This window comes from Euphorbia lathyris, chromosome 4, assembly GCF_963576675.1.
Source record: "Euphorbia lathyris chromosome 4, ddEupLath1.1, whole genome shotgun sequence".
Lineage (NCBI taxonomy): Eukaryota > Viridiplantae > Streptophyta > Magnoliopsida > Malpighiales > Euphorbiaceae > Euphorbia > Euphorbia lathyris.
Window position 1 is genome coordinate 50,595,955 of NC_088913.1, and position 23,255 is coordinate 50,619,209.

At 35.0% G+C, this 23,255-nt stretch overlaps 1 protein-coding gene across 1 annotated transcript; it reads right to left on the reverse strand.

The window, feature by feature from the left end:
- Positions 1-1,511: 1,511 nt before the first annotated feature.
- Positions 1,512-21,995, reverse strand: LOC136227716 (callose synthase 2). The gene is made up of 43 exons (XM_066016456.1): positions 21,702-21,995; positions 21,058-21,286; positions 20,712-20,812; positions 20,318-20,439; positions 20,133-20,220; positions 19,862-19,972; positions 19,652-19,768; positions 19,474-19,566; positions 19,296-19,387; positions 18,995-19,121; positions 17,568-17,705; positions 17,406-17,482; positions 17,186-17,282; positions 14,803-14,925; positions 14,581-14,698; positions 12,474-12,808; positions 12,332-12,384; positions 12,172-12,232; positions 11,570-11,651; positions 11,448-11,497; positions 11,267-11,353; positions 9,904-10,041; positions 9,670-9,764; positions 9,505-9,589; positions 9,269-9,429; positions 9,053-9,176; positions 8,884-8,981; positions 8,671-8,797; positions 8,258-8,409; positions 6,814-6,923; positions 6,581-6,706; positions 6,413-6,481; positions 6,140-6,329; positions 5,869-6,028; positions 5,250-5,369; positions 5,066-5,184; positions 4,886-4,969; positions 3,794-3,906; positions 3,475-3,704; positions 2,557-3,354; positions 2,411-2,461; positions 2,065-2,250; positions 1,512-1,973 (listed from the first exon to the last, which is right to left on the reverse strand). The coding sequence occupies exons 2-43, from the start codon at positions 21,242-21,244 to the stop codon at positions 1,722-1,724; spliced, it is 5,847 nt and encodes a 1,948-aa protein (XP_065872528.1). The 5' UTR covers positions 21,245-21,286; positions 21,702-21,995; the 3' UTR covers positions 1,512-1,721.
- Positions 21,996-23,255: the final 1,260 nt, after the last annotated feature.

The following is a 23,255-nucleotide window of genomic DNA, read 5'->3' on the forward strand; positions in this document are numbered from 1 at the left end:
CGATGATAACTCCAAACTCAAAATCGCCAAATTTGAGTTCACCTCCTTTGAAGTTGAACCACATCTCTCTATGTTCTGGATTTGGTGGAACAACCTCTCTTGTAATGACCCATGACATAGAGGACTTGATAAAGTACACACATCCATATCCGCCAAATACCTAAAACAAGTCTTCCTAAACATCTCAATTTCCTCTTTAGTTAATTTGGTATTCACTTTCTTCATCACATCTGAATCGTCCATCACTGTGATTGATGCATTTGTATTCAAGCTATAAGAATAACTTAAATTAATGCCTTTTACACTGTCATCAACTGATACCCTCTTCCGCTTTTTTTAATCATTCTTAGATGAATCAACCTTCAACAAAATATAGCTCAATTTAGGCAAATGATGCAAAAAAAAAAAAAAAACCTTCATAGTTTACTTGGTTACTTCGCGGTTTGATCACAACCGAGAAGTGAAATATGTGTATTTTCCTTCGCGGTTTATCAAACTGCGAAGCAATAGTAAGATTGGGAAGTCGCAGATTACTTCTAGCTTCGCAGTTAACTCAACCACGAAGGGAAAAACTACTTTGCAGTTATGAGTTTTCTTCACAGTTGGCGAAAACCGGTCACAGTTGGCGAAAACCGCGAAGAAAACTCATAACCGATAAGTAGTTTTCTGGACAAAATAAACACTTTACTATCATTTTGAGCTATTTATAAGTCCCATTTCGTAAAATATAGCTATAAATTAACGAAAAAACACAACAATACACTAAACTCTAAATCAAAATCGCAAAAACTGGAAAAAGATAACACATAACCCTAAAACCTTTCGGAATCGCATAAATACATTACGTACCGTGTTACCGCTTTTTGTCATTGAAATCGAAAAGAAGAAACGCATAGAAGAAGAAACGCATAGAAGAAAGAACTTCGATTTCGTAGAAGAACAAACACTTCGAATTCGCAGTAAGAGAATGAGAAGAAGAAAGAAGAAGAATTTTCTAAGTGTTATATATATATATATATATATGAAAAGTATTATGGATAATTTTTAAACAAAATAGTCTATATATATAGTATACTGTGTAATGAGTTTAAATTGAGGTCCTGTTTTATAATTTACTTACTTATTTTCACGCCCAACTTAAAATTGTAAAAACGTCTATTGGATTTGTAAATGCAATAAAGGTTAATTATTGTTACTAGTTTTACACTTGTGGTCCTCAAAGTTGGATCAAAAGTCAAAGAAGAATCATATTAAAATCATTTTCACTTATAAACCAACCCAAAGAAAAATTAAAGTCTAATACTACAGATCCCTAGTTCACTAATTACCCATCTATACTTTCAAAACTTCAGCTTAAAATGATTTATTAATCTTTTAAATATCATGTAGTTGTAGTTATGATCAGAGAATCGCTTTAAGCAGGTTTAAATGATAAATAAGAATTTCCAAATTATAGGGGAGAGTTGACTTTTCTAGAAGAGTACATTACATAAAGCTATAGATATATTAAGTGAAAAACTAATAAAAGCTGCTTAATTCTCAGATAAAGTGACATATACATAGTCATGAAACAACTGGCTATGGCTAACACAAATGCACATCGTACTTGTTTGTAATCTTATTATGTTTAACTCCTACATCTATGTGCAGACCTCATGAGATATATACACACAGAACAGAACAGAAGAGATATATGGTGATTTGAAAGTAGCTTCATCTAATTACTCCTTGCTTTTGGAGGATCGATCTTTTCTCTGTCCTCCTCCAAGAATACGGGAAATTTGTAGGCCTCTACTAAATGCTTGGTTGAACAGCATACGTGTTTGGAACTCGGAAACGAATGGAAACCATGCCAAAAATGCAACTGGAATGAACAGAAGCAACCCCATTATTATTTCATAACCACGAGCAAGTGGTCGCAAAGATGCCCAAAATCCAGCATGTCGTATCAAAGGCTTACACGCTTGCGCAATCTGATAACAAAATCAAACCCAATAAAATAATAATAATAATAATAGAGGAGTAGAATGAATGACTGAGACTGAGACTGAGACTGAGACTGACCAGCAGCAGTCCCCATCCTGTAGGCAAGAAAGCAAGTATACAAACTAGAACGTCTTTCATTGTCATGTGCGGGAGTGCTATCAAAGTAATGAATGCAGTTACAAACGTCACGAATATCAGGCCCTTAATTAGTCGAAATAACAGCTGGAAGTTGGCACTCAGTCTTCTCCTTCCCAATGACATAGCCTGTAAATTCAATCATTCATGCACACAAACAAACATCACAGTAAAAGAATCACAAGTTCACACAATCGAAAAGCAACCAAAGTTTACATTTTGACAACCAAGTATGCTATGCTAACCAAAAATTATTAGAAATGGGACTGGAAATATTTTTGCAGTTTACCTTCATTAATAGCAGTACTACAAGGATCACAAGCCATGAAATACCGTAAACCTGCAAAGTTGAGATCAATTTATGTGATTTCTCTACCAAAAAATAATCCCAATACATATTACTGTGCATAGAAAAATGAAGACAAATGCCTATACCAGGAAGCTCGTGGTTTGTTTAATAATGCTGACATGATATACAAGACCATATTGATAGATAAAAAACCGCAGTGCCAACAATATCTCTAAAGTGATTCCAAGCTTCCCCGAATACCGGAGATGTTCCTGCTCCTTTTCCCACCAAGATTCCCAGCTCTTTTCTGGAGGTACACCTATACCCCCACGGTTATTTATCCACTTGTTCCAATCTGTCCAGTCATCAACAATCTTTTGCCACTCAAAGCCGGACGGATTGAACAGAAAAGGAGCAAAAAGCCATGTCCCCACCATGAACCACATTGAGGCAGTAATCAAGATGTATGGAACTACACCTCTATACGAATGTCCAAACATATGGTACACAATAAGCATAATCATCAGTTCAATCCCTTTGACAAAATGACTGCGTGAGTACATCCTATAGTTCTCAGCAAATTTTGCATGGAACACCACAAAACCACGACCAGTACCTCGGTATTGTGCACCCCCATGAAGCAATGTCCTTCCATAATAGTGAGTCTTTGTGCCAAGAGAAAATGTGAAAAATACAGGGGCCAATTGTAACTGCATCAATATGAAATCACTCAATGCTTTACGGAATCCCCTTTCCAGTCCTATTTCCATCATCATTGGCAAGGCCATCAAAAAACCAATCTGTACAACAGCTTGAGAAGCAAGTGCTATTTGCAGAGGCTTGTTGTCTCTGATACCTTTCTGAGTACTCAGCCCTTCCTCGAGTCCGCTGAGAACAAGATAAAGCCGTCCATAAAGAAACACATAGACTGTAAGCACAGTTAACTGTCAAAGAAGCGCCAGATTCTTGAATGAGTATAGGATATTTAATAAACACAAAAGAATAAAAAATAATAAAAAATTTGAAATTTGAAAAGCAGCATATTTAGTTGAGTTCGAACATACCAAGGTACTGAAATAGGAACCAACAGTAGTAAAATAGCACGAAAGCATCCGAAAAAAATCAAAACGATGTCCAAGCCTATAGATGTCACGGCTTAAAGTTTGTTCACCATTTCCATTTGCTATCTTTGCCTCAAACATAGATATTTGATTGAGTCCCACATCTCTTCCTTTACCAACTTGAATGTACTCATGATGGGTAACATTGCCTTCTCGTAGTGTGGAATTAAAACCTGGTCATATATTCAAAAACCATGAAAATGATTTGTATTAAGAAGCAAAATTGTCTTGCCAAATATAAGTTCCAAGTGTGTGAATATGCCTGCAAATATGTCTTCGCTTAAATTGATGACTTTGGAAGCTTTGCTGACACCTCCTCTAGTCAGGTGAAACAGTCGATCAAACACGTCTGGATGACCATAATGGAACCTTACTCTGAATGATGTACAGAAAATTGTAAATTTTCGGGCCTCACATGTTAATGTAAATAAAACTGGACAAAAACAGACAATCCACCTGTCACGTATGCGAGGCGTAAGAAAGTTTAAGGACTGGTTATGATAATCTGCTATTATTATTATTATTATTATTATTATTATTATTATTATTATTTCATTTATCTGTTTTGTTAGTTAAATGGTTATTATGTGTTTTTTTTAGTGAGGTCAGTCTAATTGTCTTATGTGGGTTGTTAGCCTTTTGGCTGGTAGTAAGGTTGTTAGGCCAGCTGTCCTTTATAGTACTGTAATTGTTTGGCAGTCCTCAGTTGTACTGGCTGCTATATCAGTACCGCCTTCCTCATACTATCTATCTGAAATTACAAGAATTCCTTTTATTCTTTCTATTCTCTTCTATTCTTTCCTAAATCTCTCAATTCAGTAATAACTGCCAGGGCACAAACCTGACACCACCATAACAAGGAAATAGGTAAAGCCGTAAAGGTAGAAAGAGGTAACGATCTTAAACTTGTAGAAACTACATGTCATGGAACCAATTCAACCAAAAGCTTAAGGTCACTTGGTCTAAGAGGCTCTAATACCATGTCATGGAACCAATTCAACCAAAAGCTTAAGCTGATAGTTAAGGCTCAATTCATATTAATATCTGACACTAGGAAAGGAGACATTACAAGCATGCACGGGTACATCAACATCTTTTTTACTTCCACTATCAAATCAACTCCTAAAACAGATTAAAGATACATATAACTGGTGCTGATTAATTTTAAGCTTTTGATTTCCGGTACTCCACAACCCTCATAAGATTCTAAATTCTCTTTGGGCATCAAGCATGCTGTTGAACCTTTTCTCACTTCTTTTTTTGTATTAACATTTAGTGAAACAGGTTACCTTCGGATTTTTGGAACAAGATATAAAAGAAAATATCTAGAAATAATTGAAAACCGGAATCTTACTTCAAAGGATTAGCCAACAGTCTCTGCCCAATAGTAACAAAACTAGTCTCTTGATTGGACATAAACCATGCGAGAGATGAAACACTGCACATAACATCAACGTACCAAATGAGTACAGATATCAAACCTTAATTAACCAGAAGAATTACTATCCCAATCCAGATTTTTGAGGATTTCTACCTTCCAGTGAATATATGCTCCCTCAATCCAAGAATTGTAGGATATCTTACACCGCCATGCTTTACAAGAAATTCTTGAAGCAAATTCCTCATTTTGAAGGCTTCTTCCATATAATTGTCCTAGTTCATTTTTATCAATTCAGTTTCTATAAGTTCAAGTTTAATGAATTGTTTGAACATAGTACCTGGTTCATATCTATTGTTTGCAGTCCTTCTCCTCGTGTGAATATAATGGCATGATTCTGATTTTCTGGCTTCCCTTCACCCAAAATTGCAGGTCCAGGAAGCTTTATCCTATATATTACCTATCCAAGCAATTAAGATTTAGAGAGGATCTTGCTAAGGTTATTATGCTTATGGTTGGATCCAATAATATCTTCTCATGCATCTACATGAATCCTCATAACTGAAATGAAAATCAACAAATTACATCCCACACCATTGTTGATTTTTTTTTTTTTTTCCTTCCTTCAGCTTGAATGGGAAAATTTTAACTTCAAAACCAGCTAAACAAAACTTCTTACTACACTTATCAAAAATGGATTTCAACAAGTTGAAGGTGCAATTTTAAACTTGAGCGTAAAGAACAAAACATGTAATTTTCCTCCCTAAGAATAACATACATTTCCCTTTCACTTTTCTTTTTGGGTCATCATATCTAATAAAACTTCAATAAGGGAAAAATAGTCATCATTTTTCAAAAAGCTATGAAGTTTTTGTACCAGGATTTACCTTAATTTTCACGGTCTGTGTTAAATGTTTTTGGTAACTCGATAAAAATACTGAATATTCTAAATGTTGTACCTGATCTAGATTTTGAACTGGCTCAGAAGAATCCATAGGCTGGGTTGGAGGACCAGCCTTAACGAGAGCTGAGTAATAAACCTTCTCAACAATTTTGTTGGATTTATCTTTACTAGTTTCTTCAACTTCATCAATATATGCTACACGTAGTGATGGATAGCTGTGACAAGGAAAGCAAGAAAATAATAGCACCAATACCTCACAATCTGCAAAAAAAATCAACAAATCTTTGAAATTGTGTCATCAAATAAAAATAAAGGGTGAAAGTTACATTGCCATAAGCCTCAGTATGTCTTTAGCGCGAGGATCAGCTGAACGTTTGTGAATGCCATATTGCTGGCATGACACGACATATGAGAATTTCATATCAGCTACTGCCTGGCATTGTGCCCACAATGACCTTTGACTCTTCGACTGTTCCTCACTACTTGATTCAGCAGCCTTGTACCCCTTCATCAATTCTAAACAAGAGGTATTCACAAAGCAATTTACAACAAGAAGAAGATAAGAGGTAATGATATATAACTAAGTTATCATCACATACCATCTTTTGTTGCCATATCAAGGAAGGCCTGAAGCTCCAATGCTTTACGGTAATACATCATGCCACGTACTTATTTTTTGAAAAGAAAATTGATATCAAGGTAAAACCAAGATTACATTCTATCAATCATCATAGGAAGAACTCTTTTTTCGAAGAAAGATCTCATACCAGTTTTGGTCAATGTTTGTCCTCTATAAGATGCCCACAAACGTAGTTGTTCTTCCAGTTCTTCATTTCCTCTGAGTTCATCCTCATTACCACATCCAACCCGTTGAAGAAAGTTGTTCCATTCATCTATGAAAAATTATCATAAGAACATATAATTTGACAATAAATAGTTACCCATTAGTATAAAAAAAATGGAAAAAGAAGGGGCTGTGGAGGAAGTAAGAGAAATCAACCTGGAAAGATCTTTTGCAAGTAGAATAGGATAGAAACCCCGTCTTCATTAGGCTTCTCCAGGAGATTAATGGAGAAAAGAACCTCCTCTTCATAATAAGGAGTTAGAACACTACATGACAAAACAAATGTAGAAAAGGATGAAGCCTGCTTTGGAACCATGGTGCCTCACAGGCTATGCTTATTTTTAAACAAACATGAAAACCAAGTAGCTCATAATTTTATTGAATGAAAAATCAAAAACATGCTTGGTGATTTAGTGCTCATTCATTTTGAAGGATTAGCACTTCTTTTTTATATATATATACAAGTTTCAATGTTTGTGTCCATTAGCAGTTAAACAGCATTTCAAGTTAATGTTTTGAAGTGGTGAGCTGCTCCAAACTGGAAATGTCAAGTAAATACACACACACACACATATAAATATATAAAAGCAAGAACCAGCCAAACTGGAAATATGTGCAAAAATTTGAATTGTTTGGGTCAGCAAGTCAGGTTTTCATGATAACAAACAAAATGGTAGAATTATACTACTAAGTGATATGGATTAAAATGATATTTAAAAAAGAGCTCCCGAAGTTAAATATCGATGCAGGAAGAAACTTGCTTGCTGGTGCACCCACATCAGGCGAGGTGCAGGGCACCAGCCACACCTCTTCAAATTGTTTCCATTATTATTCTCAAGGAACCATTTGAACCAGAAGTTTAGGTTGATAGTTAAGACCCAATAATTTTTCTTTTTTTATAATCCCTAACACACCTTTGCATGCAAATGCCCATGGACTTGAAGCGTGTACAACACAAGCCCATCCTACCATGTGTTGAAATTAACTAATAAATGGAGTTGTCAGGATTTGAACCCTTGACCACTTGGTCTAAGAGGCTCTGGTACCCTGTCAAAGAACCATGGCATCAATGAACCATTTGAACCAAACTTAAGCTGATAGTTAAGGCTCAATAATAGTTTTATTATAAGCTCTAAGGACTATGATTTTTTTTATGTATTTAATTTTTTAATCCTAGGTTTTTGAAACATTATATAAAAAGAACTTCTATTCTATTTTTGGGAAGCTTTCATCTTGAACAAAATTTGAAATCCGTGGAGGTTTTTCTATCTTTCTCATTTCTTGGTATGCTTGTGGATGATTTAAGTTGTTGGGTAATTCTTAATTCAACATCAACCTTCAAGTTCGTATCATTTCTTTTATTTTATTTTTTTCCATTCATCGTGTTATTTTGAAAATCAACAACTTTGGAAGATTAATAAGGGTGGGATTCTCTTGAATCAACAAACTATAAATTTATTGATGTTCACTTCCAGTACTACGTCAAATATCAATAAGTCGCAACCAGCATTTTAAGCCTTTCATTCCTTTAACATAGCAAGATGGTGCAGGAAAACAAAATGTTGTTCCTCGGATGAAGTTAAATGCAAAGATAACTTACGAAAATGAAAGCATGTTTCGAACTTTGGGTGCAGGTGGCATGTCCATGAACAAGGAGTTGGAGAAATAAGACATTCTCCTCCTAGCTTCCAAGTTAGATGGCACATCCATAGCTGACTCCTTGACAGTAAGCAAAAGATGAAGCCTTCTGATCTACAAATTTGACGAAAGCAAAGGATTATTATGTAAACTTCAACTCATTCTTCTAGTCCTTTGAAAGAGTACACGATAAAGGATGTGAAACCATTCAGATAATAACAATGTGCTCCAAGATATACCATAGTTGTGTAATAAAAATAGGTAAAGTAGCTGTAGCACCTCTTGCAAACTACACACACAGTTCAAAAACTGTTTGCATGACCTAAGGCAAATAACCAACTAGTTCCGTGGTAATCTAAATGTAATGGTACTTACTTTTTCCTTCCAAGCTTCAGTCTCCAGTACTGGAAAATTTAAGACACCAAAAAACTGATATTGTCTGTCCAGTGGTGTCATTCCTTCATACTTTCCATATGATCCACCATGGCTCGAATCAAGCAAACTAGACAGAGGAAATAACAGACTCGATCATATGGTATAAACCCAGTGATAAGTTTCACAAAACAACTGCACTACAATAAAAATTACCTAGGCACTTCATCCTCCATTATGTCTCTGGTTACCACCTCCAGCATGTCAAGTAATAGAATGACAACTTTATCCTTGTCATCTTTATCATTTTTTAACTGCAATAATTGTGGGACTTAAGTTTCAAGAGGAAATAACCTCAACAAAGGCCAAAAAGTTACATAATTACCAAATATTCAATAAGATTCACAAAGTGCTCATAAAGGATTGGCAGACCACTCATATTCAAATCACTTATCAGGGTGTCATTTTGAATATACTCGTCGACTCTGAAGAAAATATCATCTATAACCCTGAACATAACAATAAAAATGAAAACATTATGATAGATGATTTATGCTTTCTTTCAAATTCTGCCTGTACGAAATACAGATCTAAAACTTACATTTTCTCTCTTTCTCCTTGAACCAATGATTTGATAATACTTCTAAATGAAGCATAACATTCCCGAACAGCAGAACGCATATAATCATCAGAAGTTAACCTCTTTTTTAGTTCACGGTCTTTTCCATTGCTATCTTTTGCCATATCCAATGCTATTGGGATCTGTGGAGTACTCATGAGGGTAAGGATATTGTTTGTTGAATCCAATAGAATCACATAACAAAAGAAAAAACTGACCTTGCTGGCAAGTAAAAACGGAGGCCATTGGATGAGATCCAAATCATTATCAGCCCAGTAAGGGACAAGCATCAAGTCCATTTCCCTGCATATTTAACAAATATTTAAATTCTCAACCCATTTGCAAGAAGAAAATATTCCAATATATTGTCCTCGTTGTGAGACCTATCATTTATCAAATCCTCATCCCTGAAGCTAGTGATTATTTTGTTCCACATCTGAGCAAATCTTGCTTCCTCCTTCTCTTTGTCAGATATGACCTATAAAAGCAAGTCAATTCTGTAAAACTCTAAACAAAGCATTTTAGAAAAGAGAACATTGAATGACACACTAAATTGAGGGCTCGTTGCTCATTAGTAATTGTAATGCAACTTAACAGAAGCAGATGAAGGAAAGCACCTCACTGAATTTGCGAGAAAAAGTAGCCTTCAGCCCCTTTTTCTTGGTCTCATTGCTCTTCTCCACAGGAATCAAGCACGCATTAAAAGCACTTGGTAATGATTTGAATCTAGACCTTAACATTCCCAAGGTTCGAATCTGAAAGCACAAGAGAAACATTCGTGTTACGCCAAGTTCTAAAAACCTCTTCCCAATCAAACTTGCATTTTTCGAAGCCAATTATATTTGAAATTTTACACCAAAGAAACAATTCTTAGCAGTAAACATAAAATATTTGAATGTATGATTTATATTTAAAAACCAATATTGTAGTTTGTGGGCAAGAATAAATGTACAAAGAGTTTAGTAACAGACAATAGGAGCTACTACAAACAAATATCAACTTATACATGTTACTACTTTTTGATGAGCTAGCTATATTTGCAGTTCCAATACACTGGTCAAGAGTGTGTTAGAGATCATAAAAATTATTCTTGGAGCCTTATCTATTACCTTAACTTTTAGGTAAAAGGTTCCTTACATGGTAGCAGAGCTTTCTAAAACAAAGAAGTCTAGAGTTCGGTCCTGGAAAACCCCAAGGTAGATAGGGCCTGTACACACTTCAAGCCCAAGCTTCATTCGCATGCAGGGTTGTGTTATTAGATATAATAAAAATTATTATTGGACCTTTACCTATTAGCTTAAGCTTTTTTGTTCAATGGTTCCTTGACAAGTAACAGTCATAGCTCCATGATCACTTGTGTAACAAAGTTCGACTTACTGCCCTTGGGACTAAGTACATGTTAAGCAGCACAAAATAACAGCTTTCAACTGCAGCTTTAGAATATCACAGCCTTGTCTACCAAAATCCATGACTTCCCTATCATGGTTGGTTGAACTAGCATGAAATACCCCTAACCCACATAAATATACTAATCCATCACACACTAGTATAAGTTAGGCATACCTCCCTGCAATGGAAGGTCATGATTGTATTGTATGTAGACGTTACCTAATTATAGGAATGAAATCCCTTAATCATATTTATCTCTTCCTAGTTTAGGTAGCTCTCTCATGTATATGTATATAGGTGTGTTTATGCACCATATGAATACAAGAATTCTATTTTCCATTCTTCTTTCTATCTACACTCCCATAACCACCAAAAGACTAGACAGGATTTCTGATTGGGACCACCATAACCATTATAGATAATGCAACCCAGCACTCAGAAAAACAGCTATATATATATATATATGGTCATACTAAAAATGGATGTCTATATACCAGTCTGCTACTTACTTCAACCTAGTTATATGGCCAAAAGCTACCAAGAAAATATGACATACAGAAGGGGAAAAAAAAAAAGGAACACTTGACCAACCTCACCAAGACGGCGAAAGGCCCCATATATACCTCCAAAGATGGTTGAGTAGATAGCATACCAAATTTGAGTATCCATAAAATAAACCTATAGCAGAATCATTTTACATCAAAGAAGACAGAAAAGAAAAATAAACAGAGATGTGGGAGGCAATACAGCAAAGTGCAAAACATAAACTCACAAGGATGATAGGAGCCCATAACGCAATGATAACACCAACATTGCTCTTGGCTGTAAATAGTAAATGATGCATTAAAAATCATTTCCACCAAAAAAGAGAAAGCACCTCATTTTTCTTATTACCTCGAGGAAAAAATTCATGCCAACGGTAGGTTCTTATGTGAACTTTCATGATAGCTTTTGTTGGACCCACTAGAGGCTTAATCTGTAACAAAGAATATTCAGTTGAAGTCACAGACTTTGAAGGAGATGCATGGACAAGTTAATTTTTCCCAAAACTATTTTCATTTGTTCTAGCAGATTCTCCCGTTAGATCTCAATGCTTTCATTCAATATGTCATAAAGTCTGTGTCCAGCAACCATTAATTAGGATTTTGTTTTTATAAAAAACTACAGTTAGGTTTAGGATAGTTGTCAAAGAAAGACTCATATCGATTTTAATATCTCCAGAAGAACATATGCTAATAATTTCTGAATGAAATACAGGTTTCCAGTAAAAGCAAAGGTGAACGTTTATTTTCTTGAGGATCACGAATAATATACAACCATTGCTACATTCCATGAGTTGCTAATTCTATAAATTATTTGAATACATGGGTATAATCATTTCAAAAATAAAAGTATGTCAATAAATTATTCAAAGTATGAAGACAACTCATTAAAGTACTAACAAAGAACCAGGATATCAGCTTGAGCAAAGAGAATCGTTTGAGCAGAAAGCATACCTCTACATAATAACTGAATGCCAATTTTGACAAAATGAGCAGAACCCAGAACATGGTGTACCTAATAAATTAACATAAAAGTTCATCAGAGAGAGAAAAGGGAAACCTTATTCAAGGCACCAGAACCAAACTACCCATGATCCCATAGCCTAACCCTTACTTAAACAATGCAGCTGTGCTCTCATGCATTCCTCTTCCAACATAGAGACGAGACTGCAAGACATCATAGTAAGTGAGGGAGGCTGCAAGATTTATACTGCATAACAGAATCACGAATTATGATATAACATGCTTCTCCATACCTGAGACCACCACATCATGAGCATCACGATTTTATAGTTTGACCTCTCAAGAAGCCTTCGAATTAGTGGGAACAAAAATAATAACGCAGAGAGCATGTTTGGCACTAAGTATATGAGGATGGCCAAAATGAACAATGAAGGTGAACTTGCACTATTGCCAAACCATTTCTTAATGGTCTGTCCAAAACCTGGTGGATTCTTCCAACTATAAGCATAAGTTACTGGTAGAATAATGACCCATGCAGCAGCTGAAAGAGCCTTCAAAAGATATCTGAGTTTGACGTAAAATGGCATGGTCTGCCTTGCCTTCCAGCTTAAAATTACATCTCCCACAGCTGTAAATTAAGAAAAGAGCATCATCAAATCACAACTTTTACCATTGAAAAACATATCATGTCAACTGATACCACAATGGAAACAAAGCCATATGTCTGTTTTCTGCCACAATCTTTCATAAGAAAGTCACATAGCAGATAAGCTTAAAAACCGAAGTTTGTCAATTAAAGGATACTAATCCAAGAAACCCAAGCACAAGCAATTAATGTTGTCTGGCTGCCTCAATCAAAACATGGAAGTAAATATAAGACAGCCAACTAGCTATTACTAGCTTTAGACTATTTTTCCTTGTCCCCCAACAATTAGCAAGTAATGTGACGAAGAGGCCCGCCATGGGAAATCACATGGATTTCATTATCCTATAATGAACCAACCAGTAGGGAAGGGCAGGGGGTAGATGGAGGTAGAGACTGGTTCTCCCGTCCCTGAATATTTCGGGGATTCCTCAACCCCGTATATGAATCGTGGAGAAATCTCTCCCTATTCAGGTGGGGATTTTAATTTCTTTTTTATATGTTATTTTACATATTAATTAAAAACTAAATTTTTATAAAATAAAACATCAAAATAAAAGATAATTATAATAATTCAATTAAGTCCAAATAATATAGTATAATTTTTTAATTAGTTTATAATTAGATTTATTAAATATAAAATTAATATTTAATATTTAAAGAATATAAATATAATTTTATCAATAATTTCGAGGATCCCCACGAGGATGGTTACGTTGATCCCTATGGGACGGGGACGGCATTCCTTGTCCCCGACTTCAGGGGAAAAAAAATTCCCCCTGGAGGAAATTTTTTCGGGGATTCCCATCCCCATGAGGCGGATCCCCATCCCGTTGAACCTACCAGCCAGGTTATCACCTTTATGTTACATTTGGAGATCATGAACTCAAAGGAGGGATTTGACATTGGTTATGGTTTGAACTTCTTGAAAGAAAGTTCAATGTTTAATTAGTTAAATTCATCAATAAAAGATGACACCTTTTTTATACATCTTCCATTGCAGACTCAAATGAGCTTCCACCTTTAAAAACATAACATAAATTATCAATGGAAGAAATTTAAGCTTCATTAATTTCAAATTCAGAACCTCAAATTTTCCACCCAAACAAGCTTTCCACAACTATAGATATTGCCATGGAATAATGAATTATGGACCAATGAAATACTGTTGCAGGATAAATTGCTGAATCATTTTTTACTCATGCTGAGGATACTATGGGTGCTGCTCTGCACCATTAAAAGTTGATTATCCTGGACAGTGGCAATCTGATGCTCATGCTTTTATGATGCGATTCTTTTGAAGATTGTATGAGTAATATGAATTGGGCCTTTAACTATCAACTTAAGCTTTAGTTCAATTGGTTTCATGACATGGTAATATGAGCCTGTGATCTGCACACTTCAAGCCTAGTGGGCATTCGCATGCAGGGGTGTCAGATATTAATATGAATTGGGCCTTTGACTATCAGCTTAAGCTTTTAGTTCAATTGGTTCCATGACAGAATTAAAGCAGTAATGTTCAATTTTCAAAAGATTCAGAATTTCATTGTATGTCATTCATATTCAGACCTTGAGTCGAAGAATGAAGATCATTTTTGGCAGAGCATAATGGGAAAAAAAACGCCAAACAGAAAACCAATAGAACCATTAAAAAAAAAAATCAAATTTATACCTACACAAATATGTACTGGATAGATGAGATTATGAACAAGCAAGGGAACAAAACAGAGTATTAAGGAGAAAAAAAAATTCTCTACCTTGGACAAAATTTAATATAGCAGAAGTTATGAAGATGCTCAAAACTTTCTTGAATACATTGCCCTCAAATGTGGAACTTAATTTTCCCGATCCATGCCAGGCAAGGATGATCATCGCCTTATTTGAACAGCATATGCCAACATAACTCATAATGTTAAAAAAAAAAACAGATTTCAAAAATCACTGAGAAAAAGAAAAGAATATACTTGTAGGAAGTTTACCTGTAAAGATAAAATATAAAAGCTCCACATTCTATCAAAACTTCTGAAAATATGCCAAAATGTCCTTATTTCAACAAAATTAACTTTCCCAATCCATCGATCTCCAAGAACTTGTTGCTTCTCCTGATATAATGATTGGGAAAAATGTTATGAATAAAATGATTCTAAAGTAAAATCAGGTAGAAATCTGCATGCATCTCTTGGACTAATGAAATCAACTGGAAACATACTTCTGTTCACTATATCATAACAGTGAGAAGCATTAAGTTCTTTCACATAAAATGCTGACAAACTTGTATCATATTCATAAGAACAGAAGTTATGACTAATTTAAATAACAGTACAGAACAAGGGTCAAAATACATACCCTCAGAAAAAGAAACTCATAGCAATATTAATATATTATTGACACAAGGGATCTTTCTGTGTTATGCATATTGTGAAGACATTCTTTTTCAGCTACTGCATATAGAAACATGACAACTTTAGACAAAGTCTACTAAATAATCAACAAAATCCAAAACATGAGTGCCATCCAACAAGTAACTGGACACAAACAAGGGTAGTGAAAGCTAGATTCCCTCAGCCCAATGAACTTCTACCCCAACGCTGCAGAAAAGTTCAAGGATTAGGTAGTGTAGTAATTAACTTTTAAGAGTTTGGAACCAACACAAACTTCTATTGAACTTCAGGAAATTTATACAGCAATACAAACATCAGTTACAACTGACTTCCATAACTTCTACTAAACATAAGCAATAACTGAATAACTTCTCCTGAATTCAAATAATTAAATAAAACATCATCTGCTAATAAATTAACTAAGGCACTTTTCCAACAAACTCCTCCTTGCCTTAGTATTTACAAACACCCAACTTGTTTCAAAGTTTGTTTTGATGATGTACTTCCCATCACCATTCTACAATTGGAGCACTTCTCTCCCAATGCTTCATATTGGTGCACTTCTCACCAATTTGCTTCATATTGGTGCACATCTCACCAATTTCAAAACAATGTTTCTTCTTCTTCTTCGGCAACATGTGTCAACTTGACACTTTCTTCAGACTTGGTTCTACAATTCTTTTGAATATGCCCAAACCTTTTGCACTTGTGACACTGATGCTTCCCTTTGTGCCAGCAATCGTCTTCATGGTGAACGGGCTTGCTACAGATAGCACATTTGGACTGAGCTTTTCCTTTTGACGATGAACCCTTTGCCATATAAGCACCTTCAACTACTTGTTGGGTTCCTTTCCTTCTTTTCTTAAACTTCTTCTTTGCTTTTTTGCATGTAGAGCATTGATTAATTCAGACAAGGAAATTTGACTGATATCTCTGGAATCTTCCAGAGATGAAATTTTTGCCTCAAATCTTTCTGGCAAACTTACAAGCACCTTCTCTACGATCCGGCTATCGGGTAGATCTTCTCCCATCAATCGGATTTTATTTATCACCGTCATTAGTTTATCAGAAAACTCTTGTAGAGTCTCCTTTTCTTCCATTCTCAAAATCTCGAAATCTCTTTTGAGATTTAACAATTGCATTCTTCTTGTTCTATCATTGCCATGATAGAGACCCTTCAAAGTATCCCAAGCTTGCTAATTCTGACCATCAAAAACTGGTGCAGCAAAGATACTGCATCTGCTTCCATTCTCACAGATCCCTCAAGATAATTTGCTCTGATACCAATTTGTAGTAATTAACTTTTAAGAGTTTGGAACCAACTCAAAGAGTTTGGAACCAACACAAACTTCTATTGAACTTCAGGAAATTTATACAGCAATACAAACATCAGTTACAACTGACTTCCATAACTTCTCCTAAACATAAGCAATAACTGAATAACTTCCCCTGAATTCAAATAATTAAATAAAACATTATCTGCTAATAAATTAACTAAGGCACTTTTCCAACAGGTAGTATAATTATTAGGGGATGAATTAAGCATCCCCGAATAACTTGTACTTTTGACAGGTCGCTTGAGCATTATAATAACATTAGATGAGATTAACATGTCACAAATATTACGCATGCATGATCTCTCTCTCTCTCTCTCTCTCTCTATATATATATATATATATATATACATATGTATATATATATATATACATACATGTATGTATATGTATATATATACACACACACCTTACAATCAAGAACTTGTACAAGACCATTTTCCAATTCTAACTGATCACTGAAGATAAATATGATTAGTTAACCTTTAAGCATATAGTGTGCTATAATCAAGATGGGAACTTGATTTCCAAAGTGAAGAACAACGCCCAAGAATTTGAAATGAAGTCCCACAGTCGGAACTTGAAGACAAGCAAGATCAATGATAAATGAAAACAAACAGGCACAAGATCCACAATTGTAGACCAACCTGAATTTTATCAAGTTGAAGGTCATCTTGTGGAGGAAAGCAAAAGAAATCAGCATCAGCGCGCATGGGCCAACCTAATCGAAAACAATCAACTGACCTACTCAACACCAAATTAATATTTTAGGATCCGAAAAAAGACTTGTTTAAAACAAAAGGACAGTGTAAAATCCCAAAAATCAACATATGGAAAATTTCTCGGAAGGAAAGAAAAGTATCATACCAGAAGTACTCATTCAAATCATCATAGTTTCTCCATTGAGAATGCTTGGACCTTCCTCCTTTACTTCTTTTGGCTTCCTGCAAAACACAAACAATTGAATATAAATTAAGAAATGGTAGTAGCAAATAGAATTCAAGGTCAAGAAAACATGAAGAAGCAAACCTTCGCTATTGTATCATATATTGGTTTAACTACTTTCCTCAAGTAAGCCTCGTCTTCACCTCCATACGCTGGTTTTATGTGCTCCCCTGTCATTGGACTGACACTCCCAGCCAGCATTCCATATAATTCAAATGCCATCTATAGTTATTTGAATCTTATTAGTTTAGAAAACCCTTAAGCTCAAAATCTACCACTCACATGAAGCAACCAAATATATAACAAAATGCAACGCAAGCGACAATGTGAAAATGCACTAGCAATCCGTAATAAGAGCAAGCAGTATTGTTTTTCCATATTAGTTCACGACAAGTGGCTACTCAGAACCCACTTATCACTTTCTTAACCCTTAGAACTCAACTACATGCCATAAACAAACCTAACAAAAGACATCTTTTTTATTAACTTTGCCATTTCCTAACATAGCATGTCAATCTCTTGCAGCATATGCAACCACTGCATGTTCAATTGGTATCTTTTGGGACATTCCACTGTCAAAATCTCAAGGAAAAGACCATAAAAACAGGAGCTGCATCCATGATATTATACATGATTTATGATTATACCGTACTACAACCTGAGTAACTCTTGCCAATATCTCATGATTTTATGCATAAGTGAAAGGAATCATCCAAAAATATTCTAAAAATGTTATTATATTATCCCCCGTAGAATATATACACAAATTGAAAGGATAGAAATTAGGATGATGTCAAATATAATACAAGAATTGCATTGACTGGTTTACTCACCTGAGCAACTCTTGCCAATATCTCATGATTTTATGCATAATCATCCAAAAATATTCTGAAAATGTTATTATATTATCCCCCGTAAAATATATACACCAATTGAAAGGATAGAAATTAGAATGATGTCAAATATAATTTGTTATTTCAATTTATTCACTCAGAACTCAAGGAAACATATTAAAAAAAATATGAAAAGACTACTATACCCATGTGTTTCGTTGTAGTTCTATCTTGAGTTTTATAGGAAGATACCTCTAAATATTAATTTTGTTAGTCCTTCCTTTTCATATTTTATCAGAAGGGGAAAAACAATTGAAGGAAGTTTTTGCTGCATATGTAAGATGTTTTCTGATGAATCTGTAAACAGTACATTAACAGTAAAATGATATCCTAGACTGAAAATGATGAGACAAAAAGAGAATAATGTATATGGAAGATCAGCAACAATCTGCTTCTTAGCTTCTTAGAAAGTTACTCAATGCATCTCTTTAATAGATTACCATGTGTACACATGAAAATCGGAAAGAACAGACAACTATGATATCCTATTTCTTTAATGTTCCAAGGATAAGGTCAAATAACTGCCATAAATTAAGTAACCAAGCAACATAATGAAGTGCCATGAGCTTATGAAAATAAACAGCAACATTAAGATTAATACTAAATCTCAATCCATACATGATGATATATATAGCATAAGCATTCTGGCATGAATCTCAAGTTCGCAGCTTCTCCCCATATGAGAAGATACAGACCCATGTATAGTAATTTTCTTTGCTGCACTTCCTGCTGGATTGTCGGCAACCTGCAGTCCAAAAATTACAAAAGAAAGCCTATAATGAGATGGAGGAAAACTAAAGTGGCACATTGCTTGCATTTTAACTGAGCGAAAGGAAGAAACCATTTCACTGCTGGATATAGTATTTTAAGAAGAAGAAATCACTCTGTAATATTTTCAAGTACTGGTCAGAAGTCTCACCAAAGACTACTTTTGCGTCCCAAGTACTTGCACCATTTTTTGTAGTTCTTAAACAATTTCTTCATCACAACTGTTAGAGCACGGTCATCCAACTGAAGTGTAAAATTTGATCATACACATATATGAGTCACAAATGAAGTAGATTCTCATGCCTAAGAGATATTAAAAGTGCAAAAACCTTTGGCTGCTGATCAGTCTTTGCAAATTCTCGTATATGCACATTTGCAAGTAAAAGAATCAAATGTTCTCTTTGATTCGCCACATTGTCCTTCTACATGTGGAGAGTTCAAAAAATAAAATCAGATAATCTACCATGGGCATAGCAAGTAATGCTCACAAATTGATCAGTTAATGACCTGAAAACCAAACATTGCTTGAAGCCAGTCTAGAATGTCTTCATTTAATCTCTTCTTGTATTCCTTTGGCCATGGTAACCCCCTAGTGTTTCTGAGCGCAGAAACAGCAGCTTGAATCTGCAAGTTAGAGAAACAAAAGAATCTTAGCAATTTACTTATTGGAAAAATCAAGAACAGCCAAACACCCTGGATATTGAAGATTAAATTAACCTCAGGATATCTCATAATAGCCTGATTTTGACTATCTGGATCAAGTGGAAGAATATTGTAAGGCACATATATCTTTGTCTTTTCTTCAACCTTTGTGTGAGCTTCCAGAATCTAACAAAATAAGGAGGAAAGAATTGAATGTCATACAAAAACATTTCATTTTATGATTTAGATGTACAATGGATGTGTTTTTCTAAATTCCAAGTGCATTTATGTGATAATAATATGAAAAGAAATCAAGTTTTGATAAGGGGAAAATGGTAAATCTGACCTCGTCAGGCACAGCTTCTGTCTGGTTGACAGCCTTCAAAACCTCAAAAAGAACAGCAGCAGTTTGATATGCTTTTGTAAGTTGGGCACTGAGCTAGGGACATGAACTTGATATCAGATAATCACATGCAGAAGCAAGCAGCCAAGCAAAGTAATCCTATAGAAACCCTTAATAGTTTAACTTACCGATCAGCTTTATCAGCTGCACTCTGTAAAGCTTGAATATACTTTTGATAGTAATCTCGATAAAATTTCTGCATTTCTCGGGCATCACTCATTGTCCTTCCTTTCATACTGATTTCATTTTCCTGGTAAAATATCAGAAGGATTAAGAGTAATCAAGCCACTAGAAATATATCCTTCAGGGAAAAAGAAGTGTTAGGAGAATAAACATGTACTATTTTCAAAGAAAATACATGCAAGTTTGGGACTGCAGACATTGATTTTGAGATAGAAAAATCACTGAGAAATTATCTTCCACCAGGTTACAGTTTTTCTCTTAAGAGAAACATTGCAATATTCAACATTGCAGAAGTATCCTTTTTAAAAGATGAAAATCACATATGAAGAGAGAGCTTACCCTTTCTAGACGTTGTAATAGTGCAGTTTTAAATTGGCGAACACCACGCCCACTAGATGTTGGATCTAATCTGTGAGCTTTCTCAAAGGCATAGAACCGACCTGTGTCCATCATTATATATATAGGCATTAACCAGATATCAGATATGAATTTAAGTTCACCATTAATAGATTTGCATTCTTAAAAAGATCAATATTTTAGAACAACAAAAACTACACTAAAAAATAAAAGAGAGGAGAGGGGGGAAATAGATTTCAAATTCAAGAATTCATCTTGAATATTATCTAATCTTTTCTGTAAATAGATCTAATTAATCAAGTCGAGCAATCTTAAAATGGTAACTTACAGAGATAAGCAACTCTGGGATTACTGGCCTCTACTTGATTAGCAACACGGAGAATTGGAGCAATCTCAACCAGTGAAGAAGGCACCACTTCACTATCCAACATAGACTCTCCCAGATTACCAGCTGTCTGAGTCCTCATAATCCGCCTTTGCGGCGGCTGATTATCCGAACCTCTTCTACTCGACATCTTTGACGTTAACACTGATCAACTGAAAATTTCCTTAGCTACCTGACATTATTAGTAAAACATGAACAACAAAAAGAAAAACACGAGGAAATCCCATTTGATTTCCCCTTAGATAAAAAAATAAATCAAACAGAATATCATTGTTACGATGATCACCCAACCCAAGGGATTCTAATTCAAATATTGCACCAGTTTTCCTTTCTTCACTTGTCAGAAGCCAAACATAGGCAGAGGAAATGATAAAACTCGTAAGAAAGAAGAATTAAACAAGTTGAAGTTTATGTTATGATGTCTTGTTAAGTAAGTTGACTAAAATTGCTCATAAGCAGAAGAACTGTGAAGTAAATAATCGATCACTATGTAATTAAAGTTGAAAACAAGAAAGCATAATACCCAGCAAAGTATCCACAAAAAGTAATTAGAAAAAAATAGAAGTCAAAGTAAGAAAGCATAATACCCAGTTGAGTTGATAGAAAAACCCACAAGCTTCGTCTTAAAAAAAAAAAAAAAAAAAGCTGCAACATGCATAATCAACCTGAAAAAGACCCCGTTTTTATTGAATGGTTTATGGAACAGAACAAAAAGAAGGAAGAAAATAAGAGAGTGGTTAGTTGGGGAAGGAAGAGTCTTGAAAAGGGTTGGCGTTGCAATTTGCACTTTATATATAATAAAAGAGAAGAGAAGAAAGCAACAGCAGCGAAGCCAGTAAATGCTTTTTGATTGTGCTGTCTGTCTGTCTGTCTTTAGCTACTTCTCCTTCTCTCTTAAGAATCAAGATAGTGACACAAAGGAAAACACCTCTCAATCATAGCGGATAATAAAAACATGCAGGGAGAATTACTAAACTACAAAAGAGGTTAGTTTACATTTCTAGCTCATTTTAAATAAATGACCAAAACTAGCATATTTTAACAGATTCTTCCACATTTGCCCTCATCATTTACATTCCGCTTTAACACCTACGCTCTCTAACATATTTCATTGCACGAATCTGACGATTCATTCGACGATTTCCTCCGGAGAACGCGAAGCTAAGACAACGCAAAGATCAGACATGGCGAGAACGCGAAGATCAGACAACGAATCGGATTCAGAAGGAATGACGAAAAAGATGGTAAATAACTTGATTTTACTTATGGGTTATTGTATTGCATGTACATTTGCTGGGTTCTTGTATTGTATGTACATTTCATGGGTTTGAGAATGAATCTTTCATTATGCTTACTACTTCTAGTGTCAGGGTTCATCTAGGTTTGCAGTTGCCGATATGAATGTGATATCGACAAACCCTCATTTCTTTGTTTGTTTGTCTGCTATATTCGTGCATATATTTGTCGATATCAATCGATATCCTATCTGCAATTGGTAAGTGTTTGGTCGAGATGTGTCGATATCTATGTGATATCGAGAACCAAATTTTCGATATCTATGTGATATTGACAATTATGTTGTCGATATCTATGTGATACCAACAACCTAATTGTCGATATCACATAGATATCGGCAACCTAATTGTCGATATCTCTCTTATTTTAGCCTATGTTAGCTCATTTTAGCTTAACTTCTTTATTAGCTTACTTGTATGTTAGCTTATGATATATCTACAATAAATTTCAGCATGATCATGGACAAAAGAGGAAGAGAGATGAGCAGGTCTCTTCTTCCAAGAGAGTCAAGGAGGGTTCAGAATATAAATATAAAAAAGCATTTGGAATAGAAAGCGTCATCACAGCTAGGTGTAATGGAAGTACGCACGTGTCCATTTCTCTATTTGAGCTTCCTCTAGGTAGTCCGCTGCCCCCCGGGTATAATGTACGAAGTCTGGCAAATCTTTCCTCAAAATCAGAGATCCTATAGGCTTTTGCAACTCGCCAATACGCTATGTCTAACTTTTTGCCGCCTCCGAATTTAGCCTTCACATTCTGTTTTAAATGTCGAGCACAACTTCCATGTACCGCATTTGGATACACCAAATTGACTGCATAATCAATGATCTTATTCCTGTCTGATA

Excerpts from the sequence above, each read along its gene's own strand:
- LOC136227716 (XM_066016456.1), bottom strand. The coding sequence starts at position 21,244 with ATGTCGAGTAGAAGAGGTTCGGATAATCAGCCGCCGCAAAGGCGGATT. Across the intron at positions 19,769-19,861 it reads CTATTATGAGATATCCTGAG|ATTCAAGCTGCTGTTTCTGC; the intron begins GTTAATTTAATC and ends TCTAACTTGCAG. Across the intron at positions 2,462-2,556 it reads AACAAACCACGAGCTTCCTG|GTTTACGGTATTTCATGGCT; the intron begins GTATAGGCATTT and ends TCAACTTTGCAG.